We start from the raw sequence: 12956 nt of genomic DNA, 5'->3' as shown, positions 1-12956 counted from the left end.
AAACCAGTTACAGCTATGTGATGCAAAAGCAGATTCTAGAACAGTAAACAGAGGAGCACCCCAACATCAATGGGAAAGGCTGGCTCCTGCAGCTTGGGTCAGAGCTACCCTCCCTGCTGTAACACACAACTGTACGTTCTCACTAGCAAAAGACAGATATTGACTGCTGAACCACCTTACATTTTCAGTATTAAATAAATGTACATAGCATCCCTGACTCTTTCATGCCTTGCCCCTGCCAGCTGCTAAATTGGGTACCCGAGTCCAGTAAGAAACTGGAGGGAGCAAGTCCTGAAAGAGTTAAACACAACAGCTCAAAGAACAGCATGGAATATTTCCCTGCCAGCAAGAGTGTAGAAGCTCTTTGGGACCAACAACTTTTTAAGTTTTTAACAAACCTTCTCTGCAACAAGGGCACAAACCCCACAGTAAATACAGCATATGCTTATGAGTGACTGTGGGGGAATCTTAGAATCTGTGAAGTGCAGCTCTTGGCCTCAGTTTACAAAGGGAGAAACTAATTTAGAAAATGCAGTAGGGTGAAGATCAGAGAACATGCCTATGTCGGCACTTGCTCCTTCCCTCTGCTCAGTCAGGAAAACCATTACACCCATCCCAAACTATCCAAGACAGTTTTTGATACCTACCTTAAATTTCTTCTGGTATACAAGTTGGTTATTTTGTATTGAGAACCAGCGCCTATTCAAATAAAGAGACATCCAGAGAATACATAACTGATTTTACAGTGCTTGACCTGTAAACTGTGCTAACATACAGTGTATAGAGAGACTGCATAAAAGAATTCACACAAGTAATGCTGCAGTCAGTTTTGGCAAGTATTTAATGAGAAAAATAAAAAAAAAAAAAAAGAAAGCAAAGAGAAAAACAGAAAAAAGAAAGCAAGGTTCAAATAATTTGAGTCCTAAAACAAATCACATTTCATGTTATGATCAACATTAGTTAAGCTATCACACCTAAACATCTTCATTTCAAAAGCATTTTACTTCTGTATTTTAGCATACACATTTTCAGTAATTGTTGGATAACAAATTCATAGTTTGAATAACAAAAATACTTAAACTCTGTAAACTACTCATGAAATATTTTTGGGAGTAGAACTAGAAATAACTTACTAAGGCACTAAAATACTACAGAGTTGCCATCCATGCAAGTTTAATGTCTGTCTATATTTGACACTTTTTAAAATTTCAGATGCTGAGTAAAAGGACTGCATACAAAACCAATAGCAAACCAAGGAAAAACCTTCTAAGGAGGATCCAAACTTAAGCCTTAGCTTTGTAGGAAAATACTAAATAAAAGATTTAATGACGGCATCCTATAAATCCAAAGATAACATAATTGCTTAAAAAACTCCTCTGAACTGTATCCTTTCTTGTCAAACTCACTGTCCAGATCAGATATATTCCTCGAGAACGGAAAGATGTTTTGTAAAAAATTACAAATGCCTCAGATCTGTAATAACTGTGTTTTTTCAGATCACTAAATTAAAAAAAAAAAGCAGCAAATATAACCTTTCCTTTCTAGTCCTTCTGAGGATGCACCAAATAAAAGCCAACCATTCATCACTGGTTTTGAACTGACACGAAAGAAGCGAATATAAAAAAATAATTTAGTACTGCAGTGAAATTTAGACTTATTTGTTTGGCTGAGGCTTATCATGTGCATCTGTGTTTATCACAGCATAAATCCTCAATTATCTCAAACATCCCCCTTATATTGCAAATCACATTTTTCTGCACTGCCAATTAGTTTGACGAGTAACAATATACAAAATATTGTATTGCAACATATCTTGTTACTCTCCACAGGCTGTAACTTCAAGCTACAGTTTACTACAATTAGTAACAAGAGGGCTCCATGTATTATTCAACCACCAAAAGCCATTCATGAAAAGAAGCACATAGACTGTTAAGGAAAACTAAGATACCAAAAAAGTTAGATTCAAATCAGAAAATTTAGTATTTGTTAGAAAAGTTAGTACTGAGACAGATGAGATTCTACCTTTTAACAATTACTCTTTTAAAATGTTGTGCAGGTTTATCTAATTTAAAAAGCAACAAAAGGATCTTCTTCTAATACTAGATTTCCAATATAATAAGTCATCTTTTCAGACTAAGATAATGGAACAGAATAATGCAAAAAGTTAACTACTACTATAATTTATTAACAGCAGTAGTTTTGGTCACTGCTATTTAAAAGCTATCATCTTTACCACTTATTTATAAAAACAAAGAGATGCAGTAACTGAGCCTCAAACATGAGCACAAGGCAAGTCATCGCTAATGTTGAAACAGGTAACATAACAAAAAAGTGAACTAGAAAAGGAAAATAAAGTCAGGATTTTTTTGTGCACATAACACCAAACAGAAAAATATGAAAAGCAGTGCCTAATGATAAAGGGGAAAAAAAAAGCAGCCTTGCCCCAAGATAACATGCAATGGAGCAATTCCCTAATAACAGCCCTAGGTAGTATAATTAATTAATACAATGCTTCATTTGTTCTACAGCTAAATATTTAATGAGTCACTTAAGTAAACAAGGTCCAATCTGATAACTGGATACAAGTAAGCACACAAATTGTACAACAAATTTCTGTCATCTTTAAAGTCTAGTCTAGAAGTTTAAGGCATTCCAGTCCCTTTTCTCCTGGCAGAGAAATCAAATCTTTACAAGAATTTTCCAACACAGCCACAGGTGAGTCGGGAGGATTTATTTATTTAAGAGAAACTTTTATTAATTGAGATCAACAATTTTGAATGCAGTATAACTTGCAGATCACACTTTTGAAGTGGATGGCAATGGAAAATGAAGCCAATACACTTTATCATATGCTTGGAAAAATAAAAGTGGCAGCCACCTCTCTAATGACAGCCCTTTTATTCAAGCCAAAAACTTTGAGATTCATCTCAAATTAATGAAGTATCATCAATAAACTCTACTCATTACTGTAGGAAAGAGATTACTGGGGGTCTACAGCAGGAGCAGCCAGGAAACTGAGGTACAATATATGTACTGAGGGTGCTACTACAGGGAACACCAAATCTACACTGTTCTATGGATAAATGTCCATAAATTTTTAGGCAAGGTGTGCACTAAGTACTGACTGTTATCAAAGTTTCTTTAAGCATGACATTCTGCCAAAAATAAGAGAGAAGCACCGTGAAGGAGAAAACATACTTATGGAAATCTTAGGAGCAATTTGCACTGCCCTGCTGGGTAGTGCTTAAATATAGCTGTTTGGGGTTAGAAACAACATTTCCCATCATTTATAGCTACACAATTCAAAAAGTATTTGTTAAATAGGAAACAATACAAAATTCATTTAAAAACATTCCAAATTTCTGAGAAAAGTAATACTAAAAATAAAATTTAAATTGAGTTTAGATAAAAATCAAATCAGGCTTAATTGATTTTCACTAGCTGCTATCAGCACGCAAATAAAACGGAATGAATAAGAAAGCACAACATTTAAAAGTTACATCTCTATTTCCAATGCAGTTGATGAGAAAAACCTCACCAACTTCACCAGGGAAAAAGTCAAAACACTGATCTTGTATGCTCAGAAGTTTGAGTGCATAAACTTTGCTTTAATTCCTTTTTAGCTAAAACTAGCTCAATCTTTTTTAATTCTTTTAAAGGTGTTGAGTATCAGATATACAGGCATCCCAGGCAGAATCCTTCTGTTATTTTCTCAGACTGAGCCACTTACACATCCATTGCAAGTAATTGAAATTAAGTGCAGGGTTAATTAAGAGCTTTTTGCGTGCCAAAGAAATACTGGGAAGGTATAAAAGAAGCTGGTTGGTACCTGATGTGATCTGGCTTTTTCCTGTCATGTGAAAAAATGGGGTAGGGTTAAAACATAGGGGAAAGGAGAAGGAATGAAAAATGCAAAATGAGCAAAATAAGCAAAGAATTAGCATGATCTGAAAATACAGCAGAATTAAAAAGGAAAACATTTAATGCATCCACCTAAAATCTATCCATAACATACCAGTGTTTGATAAAGGCTTTTTTCCTACACATATCTTTCTTCACGACATGGACCTATTTTTCATTCGAGTCTCTAGGAACCAAAACAGATTTCCACCTACTGCTTCACAATAATAAATGCACCTGACTTCAGTTCCCGATGTCTTAAAGAAAAATTGGGTACAATAAGATAAATCATTTACAGGTAAAGATAGGTTCCAAAAATGTGTCTCTACATGTGCTACTGTAAAACTTCCCAGCGTAAAGAAAAAATTCTGATTCCACTAGAGTATATTTCCTCAAATACTCATGTACACTATACAATATCCACATAGTCATGGTAAAGAAGATTGCAAAATCTCCAGCTCTTTCAAAACACAAAAACATTGAATTGCAAATAACTCTTATGGTTTACTCTGTAACCTGCTAGTTGTTTCTTGAATGGCATCATGCAGAACTAGCCCAAGAACTTGATGCAAAAGCGCAAATAACTAAAGTCTTTGGATAACTAAACCTGAGCTGTGAGCTGCCCCAGGAAGAAAATACATCAGCTTAGCAAGAAATTTTAGATTAAAAAACAATTTTCATTCGCTAGGGCAGATTCAACCCCCTCCACTACATGCTTTTGATTTCTTTGTCCCCCAGCAAACCGAGCTTTTCCAGAATAATCCACTACGAAGTTCAGGGATTCATTGACAAAGACATGCACACAAAGGCATCACAATTATCTAATTTGTTAGCTAGAATCACACTGATGTCTGTCAAATCCAGACAAGACCCACTGTACCATTTCCTTATCTCTTCTGCTTTTAATGCTGGCAAGTCTACATTAATCATGATAACTGCAATGGGTTTTGGTGGTAAACAAGTACTTTAAAAGACCTAAAACCACCAAAATACCAACTGATAACCAGAGGGAAATGAGAGGGTACCTTTTAAAATACATATCACAACTGACAGTGCAATCAGCAACTAGCAGAGAATACCATTGCTGCTGCTCTTGGTTCAGAACATCAGGAAACTCCAGTATCTCTTTCCCAGCAAATTCTTCTGGTTTTGTTTCACCTGGCTGATTTTCTACCCACCTCCCCCAAAGTTGGGCACATAATGAAACAGCAAATTACTTATCAGATAAAAGCACTGAAAACATCTTGTCTATCTTGGGGTCTCTGACCTCAGCCCTGAATCCCCTCATATAAAATACATAATTCTATACACGTTTGGTATTTCACTGTACATTTATACACGCAAAACAGTTTAATGCAGTGACATAGTCCCTTCTTGTACACTAACTAGTGACTGGAAAACACTCTCACCTCTAATATATGGTATAATCTGATCGGTATTATGTCCCTGCAGCTGAAACTGCAACACTACATAAGAAAAGCATTCCATGGCTGGAAACAGGCAGAGAAAGTGGCAATGAGCACTTCAATGCCTACAAGGTAGCAAGTAATAACAAATGTATCCAGAAATAAAAAGATAAAAATACTTCTCCATTTTTATCAAAAGACAAAAAATGGAGCTAGATTCAGAAACTAATAGTTGTCTTCATTAGGAAGGTCTTAAACCTATAATTCATGTATGATGATAGTAATAGCAGTTTCACAACAATTAGTAACAGTTTGTGACTGTGAAGTACAAAATGTAAATCACTGATGCAGTTTCTACATAGTGGTTACAGATAGCATATCCAATGCTATTCTATGCCCAAGAATAAGCATCCAACCAGCCTATCATGATGAATAGGGATGAAGTAAAAGTCTAAAATGAAAAAGAGTTAAAGGTTTAGCTTTGTTGACTACTCCTGTGACAAACAGAAAAAACAATAAAACAGTCATAAGGATTGCTCTGTTTCAAGAGCAAGGCTAAAAGAAAGCTAAAATGCAATTACAGAGAGGTTTACACACAATAAGCAAGCTTTCCATAAATACGACTTCTCCAGATCCTAAGATACACAGACAAGGCTTGTAAACAACTAGGACAGAAAATAAGGAAAAATGGCTTTGAAGTTTTATCTCCATGATAATTAACAGAGTCATCCAAGTGCTTCATCAGAATTGTGAAATCAGTGAATTGCATAGATTATATCAGACAAGAATTTAACTTCACAAGCAGTATAAGCCAGTAAACAGAGGTTGTGAATAATTACCTGTTCCAAGTCTTGAAGGCATTGCTGGCTCGCTTAAACAGATAACCTTCCATAACAATACCATTGGCTGCATCTACATTGTATTCCAGTTTAGTATCATCACTGGAATAATCCTAGTATAAAGGAACAAGACAAGAAAGAGACATTGCAGTTTCAAATGAAACTTGAAATACGGACAGCATTAATCTAAAACAGGCCCAAGAATGATGTTTTGCTTGCTAGCCTAGTCAGGCTTATGACTCTCAGACCCTGACGCTGTTTTAAAAGTATTTTTAGGAGAACAAAATGTTCAAAATATTTACTTTACCTGCACACAAGGGAACTTCTTGCTCAGGTAGAGGGAAGTGGAGCGGCAAAACATAAACTGACAGAGCTCTGATGCTTCAACTGTCTGCTCAAATGGTCTCATATATATTCCAAAAAAAGGCAAAGTAAGGTTAGAGAAAAGGGACAATAAGATTTCAGAGTAATAACTGAAAAGCAATTGCAGGCTTTGCAGACAATTGTAGAGGACAGTCCGTGTTTTTAGCATTTTCTTCAGCTCTGTCATCTTGACAAGTGAGCTGGATCAAAACTTCGATGACAAGTAACCAAATAAAGATGATGCTATCAGGCACCCCTAAACTAAAGCAGTCAGGGTGCTGGCTATGATGACAAAAACTTAGCAGTGGTATGTTGCCTTTTTTATGATCTTTGACAGAAAGACAAAGCTAGAAGCAGGATAAGAGAATATATATTCTAACCAATAAAATAACAATAACAGGCAATAATGGTTTATAACAGCTTTACAAATTTCAGAAAAGCTAACTGCTTCACATAACCAGCAAAGGCAGGACAGACTAAGTAGTAATGCCCGTGGTGATTGTTTGCTTCCGTACCTCATATGAAACAGCACAAAATTCCCAGGGAACTACAGAGCTCAGGCATTCAGAGAGTGGGAGGCTAATAGCTACTAGGTGTGCATGAAAAACTGCACATGGACAACATCACTTATCATAAGCTATGTCCAGAGATGAAAATAATATACATGCTATCGTTTAGTTTCACTGTTAGTAAAACACATCATTAAAATCAACTAGTAACATACGGTTTCTTTCACTTAACTAAGGCAGAAGAAACATCACTGAAAATTAAGTTTCAGAACAAAAAACAGGTGTAACCCATAAGACGTGGGACCTTTCATGTCACTCTCCCATACTTTCAGCAGACACTTCTTGTAAATGGCAAACATCAGCTCTCTGTAAAAAGTACGTCTGTAAATCTCTTTTGTGCTTTCCCCTCCTTAGGAATTTGTCTATACATTGGAGAAAAGAGGCTATAAAAAACCAGCTTCACAAACAATACCATTAGCCCTACATAAAATTCCAGCCTGCACACAATTTTTCTGCTACACATGATGTTTATGCTTATACGTGTGAATGATTTGGTACAATTCAAGGTTAATTAAACAAGACAGAGAAGTGGTTAAAAATACAAGATCAGTACATTCCCAAGGCCAGCACAGCACTCTCCCATACAATTGCTCAGTATTTTCAGCTACTACCAATCTGAACAGATTATTGGAAATGTTAAATCTAGATTTTTGTTAATTCATTAGCAGAAGATAAGCACAAAAGAGTTCCAAAAGAAAATGGAACTGTCATATCTGATCTGAATACATACATGTTGCATATAAAAGCTCCTAAAAAATGACAAACTTGTGCACTTATTATTCAGCCTTTCTGCCTGTTTCCCAGACCAAAACATGCTGAATGTTAAAGACTTCATTTAAGCTCAAATGGCCAAATACCACAGTACAATTTTAACTTTGTATTTCACAACTTATGACAAATACAAACACTCTCAAAGTGTTCAAAGTATTTCCTGTTTATTTCTTAGCTCCTCAAAAAAAACAAAAAAACCCAAAATACTTCTATAAGCACAGACTTAAACCATTCTCCCACTCCTCAAAAAACTGACAAATTACTCTAACTTACCAGCTCCCAAACATAATGAAACCTGCTAAAGACTTGCATCTTCCTGTCTCAGTGATGCCTGCAATTCCTTGTCCAGTGAAAGACAACATACATTTCCTCAGTCTTTTCTGTCCAAACTACTATGTAATCACATTTTCCACCAGGTTTGGAGAGCTGTGGCAGAAAATGCAACTGTTTTTTCCAATTAATCTAGATTTACACTTCGAAGACATAGACAAGCATGACAGGAAAACTCCTGTGGATCATTTATCACGCTACATTCGGTGCAAACAGTCCACAATACTCAGCCCTCATCAGGAAGTGCACTTAGGGCCCTGATTGACTTCCACCTTTACAGAGCAGATAAAGACACAAGAGCATTCAGACAAATGCTTAGTGTTTTCCTAAGTGTACATAGCAGATGACCAGCTGCAGTGGCCAGGCGGGATGACTAAAGCTCCCACATGCGTTATCCACAAAAAATAATTGATAAAGCTGTGGTCAGGAAAAAGATGAACAAAGACCCACATTTCATTTCAATTAAAAGGAAAAAAGTAGAAAAAAGAACTAGAAAAGCTGAGTCTGATCTTATAGTCTCTACTATTTTATAATTAAAGAACAGGAGAAAGGCAGTCATGTTATAGTTTATTTTTATCCTGGGATATGGAAAAGTTCAGTGAATCACAAATAATAATCAGGAGGTGGAGAGAAATACATCCATATCTTTCCAGTGTCCCACATAAGAGAATCACATGTTAATAAACTCAGTCACTTTGCGTGATTCAGAATTTTCTATTCCTTAATCAAACACGCAGCTGATAAAGACTGAATTTTAAACATAATTCATTTACTAATTAGGTGTCAGTTCGGACTCAACTACATATTACCTAACAAGAACTAAGAAACTTAAGTCAGTATTATTAAAGTTACGCTGACATGCTATACTGCACACTTCATTCAGATCTGAAGGAAGGAACATCTAGAGTTTCTATTCTGATACTCATTTTTCATGGCTGGCCAGTTACTGGGAGAGAAACACGTAGAAATGGGTTATGTAAGTAAAGTGGACAGTGTGCTTTCATGCCTTTTTTTCTTTCTTTAAATGTCCATGAGGGATAGCAAACCAGCTGGCAATGGAAAAACAACTTTCATTTCCACAATTATCACAGCAAACTTACTATTCTTGATAGCGTTGCAGTAAATGCATTTTCATACAAACTTATTTATCATACATAATGGATTTGTTTCATAGCTTGCGTGTTTCTGTTTCTCTACATATAATTTTCTAGTTCCAAAACATAAACACACTTTTCAGCAGCAGAGTTCATGACTGATGTTTAATATGAAGATTGCTAGCAGGTCATGAAAGCTATTGAAGCCATTTTACCTGTAAATCTTGGAGTGTGAGCACCAGCACTTTAAAACTGAATAAGTATTCAATATGTTTTTTTACTTTAGAGAAGCAGAATTTTCAAAGTTTTTAAAAACGCAGTAGGAGCATGAGTACCAAAGAAAACACTAATGTGAAAAGTTACTCCAGCATAGAAGACACTAACTGTGCAACCTCCCCATTTAGAAAGTTGCTTCCATTCCCATCCCATCAGCAAACAAGAAGTTTGTCATGCTTAAGTCTCTTGAGGAAGGGCTTAAAACAACAAACACAACAAGTAACAAGGTTTACAGTCCAAGACAAAGTGAAAGAAGGCAACACAGTAACTGAGCAAACAAGCCACTTCAAATACTGGCACATCTGGTTTTTGAGCCAGGAATTAGTCTGCATTACATCCCAGCAGCAGCTCTGGTTTATGCCAGCTTTATGCCTGTGGCAGCATCTGGCTTACTCAAGATGTTAAAAACTTTCAAATCATTCCCCAGCTGTTTCCTGAGCAGTTCTTCCAATGTAAAGGGTTTTTTTTTAAAAAAATGAAAAGGGGATCTGAAAACTATTTGAAGTTCAATAAGTTCAATGCAAATGTTTTTCCTGTATCATTTCCCTCATTCTAGAGCAAAATATTAGCTCTTGCCAAAAAAAAAAAAAAAGCAAACAAAAAAAAAACCACAGCAGTTCACAGGTTCAACCAATCTTTGAATTATTTAATACAACATGTTACTACAGCAACAGGCTGCATCCAAGAAAACAGTTTTAAGTCTGAAGCGACACTGACACTGCGACACCACTCTTCTGGTATTACTCTTTCCCTATAAAACACATTGCAAAATAGGTCACAGGGTGATCACGATGTTTCTAGACTAATTCATAGTGCATGTTACTCCAGATTAATATGGAACAAAATTTATTAAGCTAACAAAAAAAAAATGTTTCCTGTATATTTGTTGAGTAAATAGAACACAAAAGTTAAAAAAACCAAAACATCAGACATCAGTTCTCTTCAGCTAGAACTCAAACTATAGTGGTGACCAAGACCTTCCACGACTTTTCTATTAGCCTCTCAGGCAATGGCCTAATTAAAAACGGTGATGATTATAAAGTAAAGTGAGATGAGTCATTAGTGCAATTATTCTGCATGCATATGCACATATATGCAAACACAGGTAGTGGGTGGGTAGGTGTGTGCACATGTGCACTTACCTATACATTTCAGAAAAGGAATTGTCCTTTATCCACACAATGAAGAAAAGGCATCATTCTGAAGCATTAGATTAAAACTTCAGTATATTAAACGCATATATACCTCACGGAATATTCAATGCAAGAAGCAGAAGTTTCAATAGCTATAAAAACATGGAAGGACTTGGAACTAGAAGATTCGGAAACGTATATCTAGGGGGCAGCTGAGTGGAACACGACATGACAAGCCATAAGGAGAGAACAAGGTTGCCATTCTGGTCAGGTTGACCAGATGGCCTTCCAATAAAGCATGCCCTTCCAAAAAAGCATGCCTTCCAAAGCCTAGATGCATTAACCTAGGCGTTATCATCACAAAAATGCATCAATGACTTCACTGAAAAGGACAGGAGACAACACATACAACTTGAAACACAGAACTTTAGAGGACAACATACAATACAATACAACCGCCCTGATTACATTTTAGACACAGCGTAAAATTGGCATTCAATTAAAATAAAGAACAGGATATAAATAACCTCATTATAATTGTATTTTGTACTAGAAACCAAGAATATTTATATTACATACAGATATAGCTTATTGAGCCTCATGAAGCTTAGAATTTTCAGTAACCATTGATACTATTAGAAATAGTTTACCTGTAAGGCAGCCTTAAGCAGCATTTGAAGAAAAAACAAAGACTGTAAACACCATCAGCAACAGCAATGATCACAATTCACAGTAACAAGTTTTTATTTCCATGGCCAATTAAAAGATAATTGTCCATAACTTACATCATTCACCAAGCACTGCTGTTCTCTAACACTAAAACCCCTATCTACCACCCACTCCTGAAAACAGGCCTACTGAGCCCAAAGAAACTGAAATTTGTACATCGACACTAGTTCACAAGTTCCATCTCTTTCCCCTTTCTTCCCCTTCTTTGCCTGTAGTTATTCTCTGTCTGCCTCCAAACACAGCACACCAGCACTGCCCTAAAGCCCATCATTGTGTCTGCTCAGTTTCAGTTACAGCAATCCTAATATTTCCCATCAACTCCTGCAGGGGTGATGGAATATGCAATAGCAGCTGTCACACTCCACCTCAAAGTGCTGCACTCATATCTGGCGCAGTCCAGAAAGCAACACAGCACTGTGCAACATATACACCTCTTCTACAGATACACAGGAGGGAAACCCAGCAACTTTTAAAGCCAAATTGAATCTAAGATATTATTGAATTAAGAGTTCTAATGAAATGTTAAGAGTCCCAGCATTCACGAATTCTACTGTTGTATTTATGTTTCACTCAAAACTAAACATAATATTCTGCTCTGTGATACGAGTATCTGCAATTTAACCCTACACTTAATAACATGCAGTGTATCTCTGCACTAAAGATACCATCCCTCACAGTTCCAACACAGAGATGCATTGCTGGGGAGAGAGGAAAATGTGTGTGCAGCCTGCCTCTTACATTCTCTCAAGTACCTTTTGTTGAATAGTGGAGTGCTTTTGCTCCATATCTCTCTTCTCCTTTGCAGCATCTACAGCCAACTGATCCAGCTGTAAAGAGAAACAGAAAATTGAATCTTTAGATTTCAAGAGAAATTTGGATCAGTAGATTTCATAATGCTGACAAAAAAAGAACATTATGTCTAGACATTGCATGACTTTCATTTTATTTGCATAGTATTTAATTACTTCTCTGGTCATAAAGTGTTTACCTTGAATAACCACTGAAGCCTTGTTTAAAGCACTGCACTACCATCCCGAATTAACCTCTACAAAATGTGTACATTTCTTGCAAGCCCTAGAAGAAATGTTTCAAAGAACAGCATGGTGCCAAGCATATGCGACTCTATACCGCATTGGTGCTCAGTCTCCAAAGAGAATGACTCATGCTGTAGCTGCTCTTGCTGGCTGACTGGCCTATGCAGCAGCGCTGGCATTAGCAGCAAAAACTAGAAGGAGCAAACGTTAGTGATTCTTGCCCTCCACGAAGCGGGAATTGACTCAACTAGGCTTTTGTATAGATAGTTTTGATCAGGGCACCAGCAGTATTTGAGCATGGTTCCTTGGAATCCCATGCAGAACCATCCAAACTGATTCTAGTTTCAGAAACAACAGTATGATTTTGCAAAGAAGAAAGACTGTCACAGAGAGGATTTAAGTTAACATCCTTACAATGTCTGTGACAGTAAAAAAGACACTACCAAAGACTTGCTGCAAGCAAGTCTATAGCACTACTATATAAACTTCTTCCTTTTAAAACAGAAGGGGGA

The 12956-nt window shown here is 36.4% G+C and overlaps 1 protein-coding gene across 1 annotated transcript in view; it reads right to left on the bottom strand.

Moving 5' to 3' along the window:
- Window positions 1-12956, bottom strand: part of ACAP2 (ArfGAP with coiled-coil, ankyrin repeat and PH domains 2) — a 57836-nt gene that overhangs the window by 15229 nt on the left and 29651 nt on the right. The window contains 4 exon segments of the mRNA XM_054073918.1: window positions 648-699; window positions 3830-3850; window positions 6146-6258; window positions 12163-12237. Coding sequence (XP_053929893.1) covers window positions 648-699; window positions 3830-3850; window positions 6146-6258; window positions 12163-12237 — 261 coding nt within the window.

Source organism: Cuculus canorus, chromosome 9 (assembly GCF_017976375.1).
Source record: "Cuculus canorus isolate bCucCan1 chromosome 9, bCucCan1.pri, whole genome shotgun sequence".
In the NCBI taxonomy this organism is placed as follows: Eukaryota; Metazoa; Chordata; class Aves; order Cuculiformes; family Cuculidae; genus Cuculus; species Cuculus canorus.
This window is presented reverse-complemented; position numbering and strand designations above follow the sequence as displayed.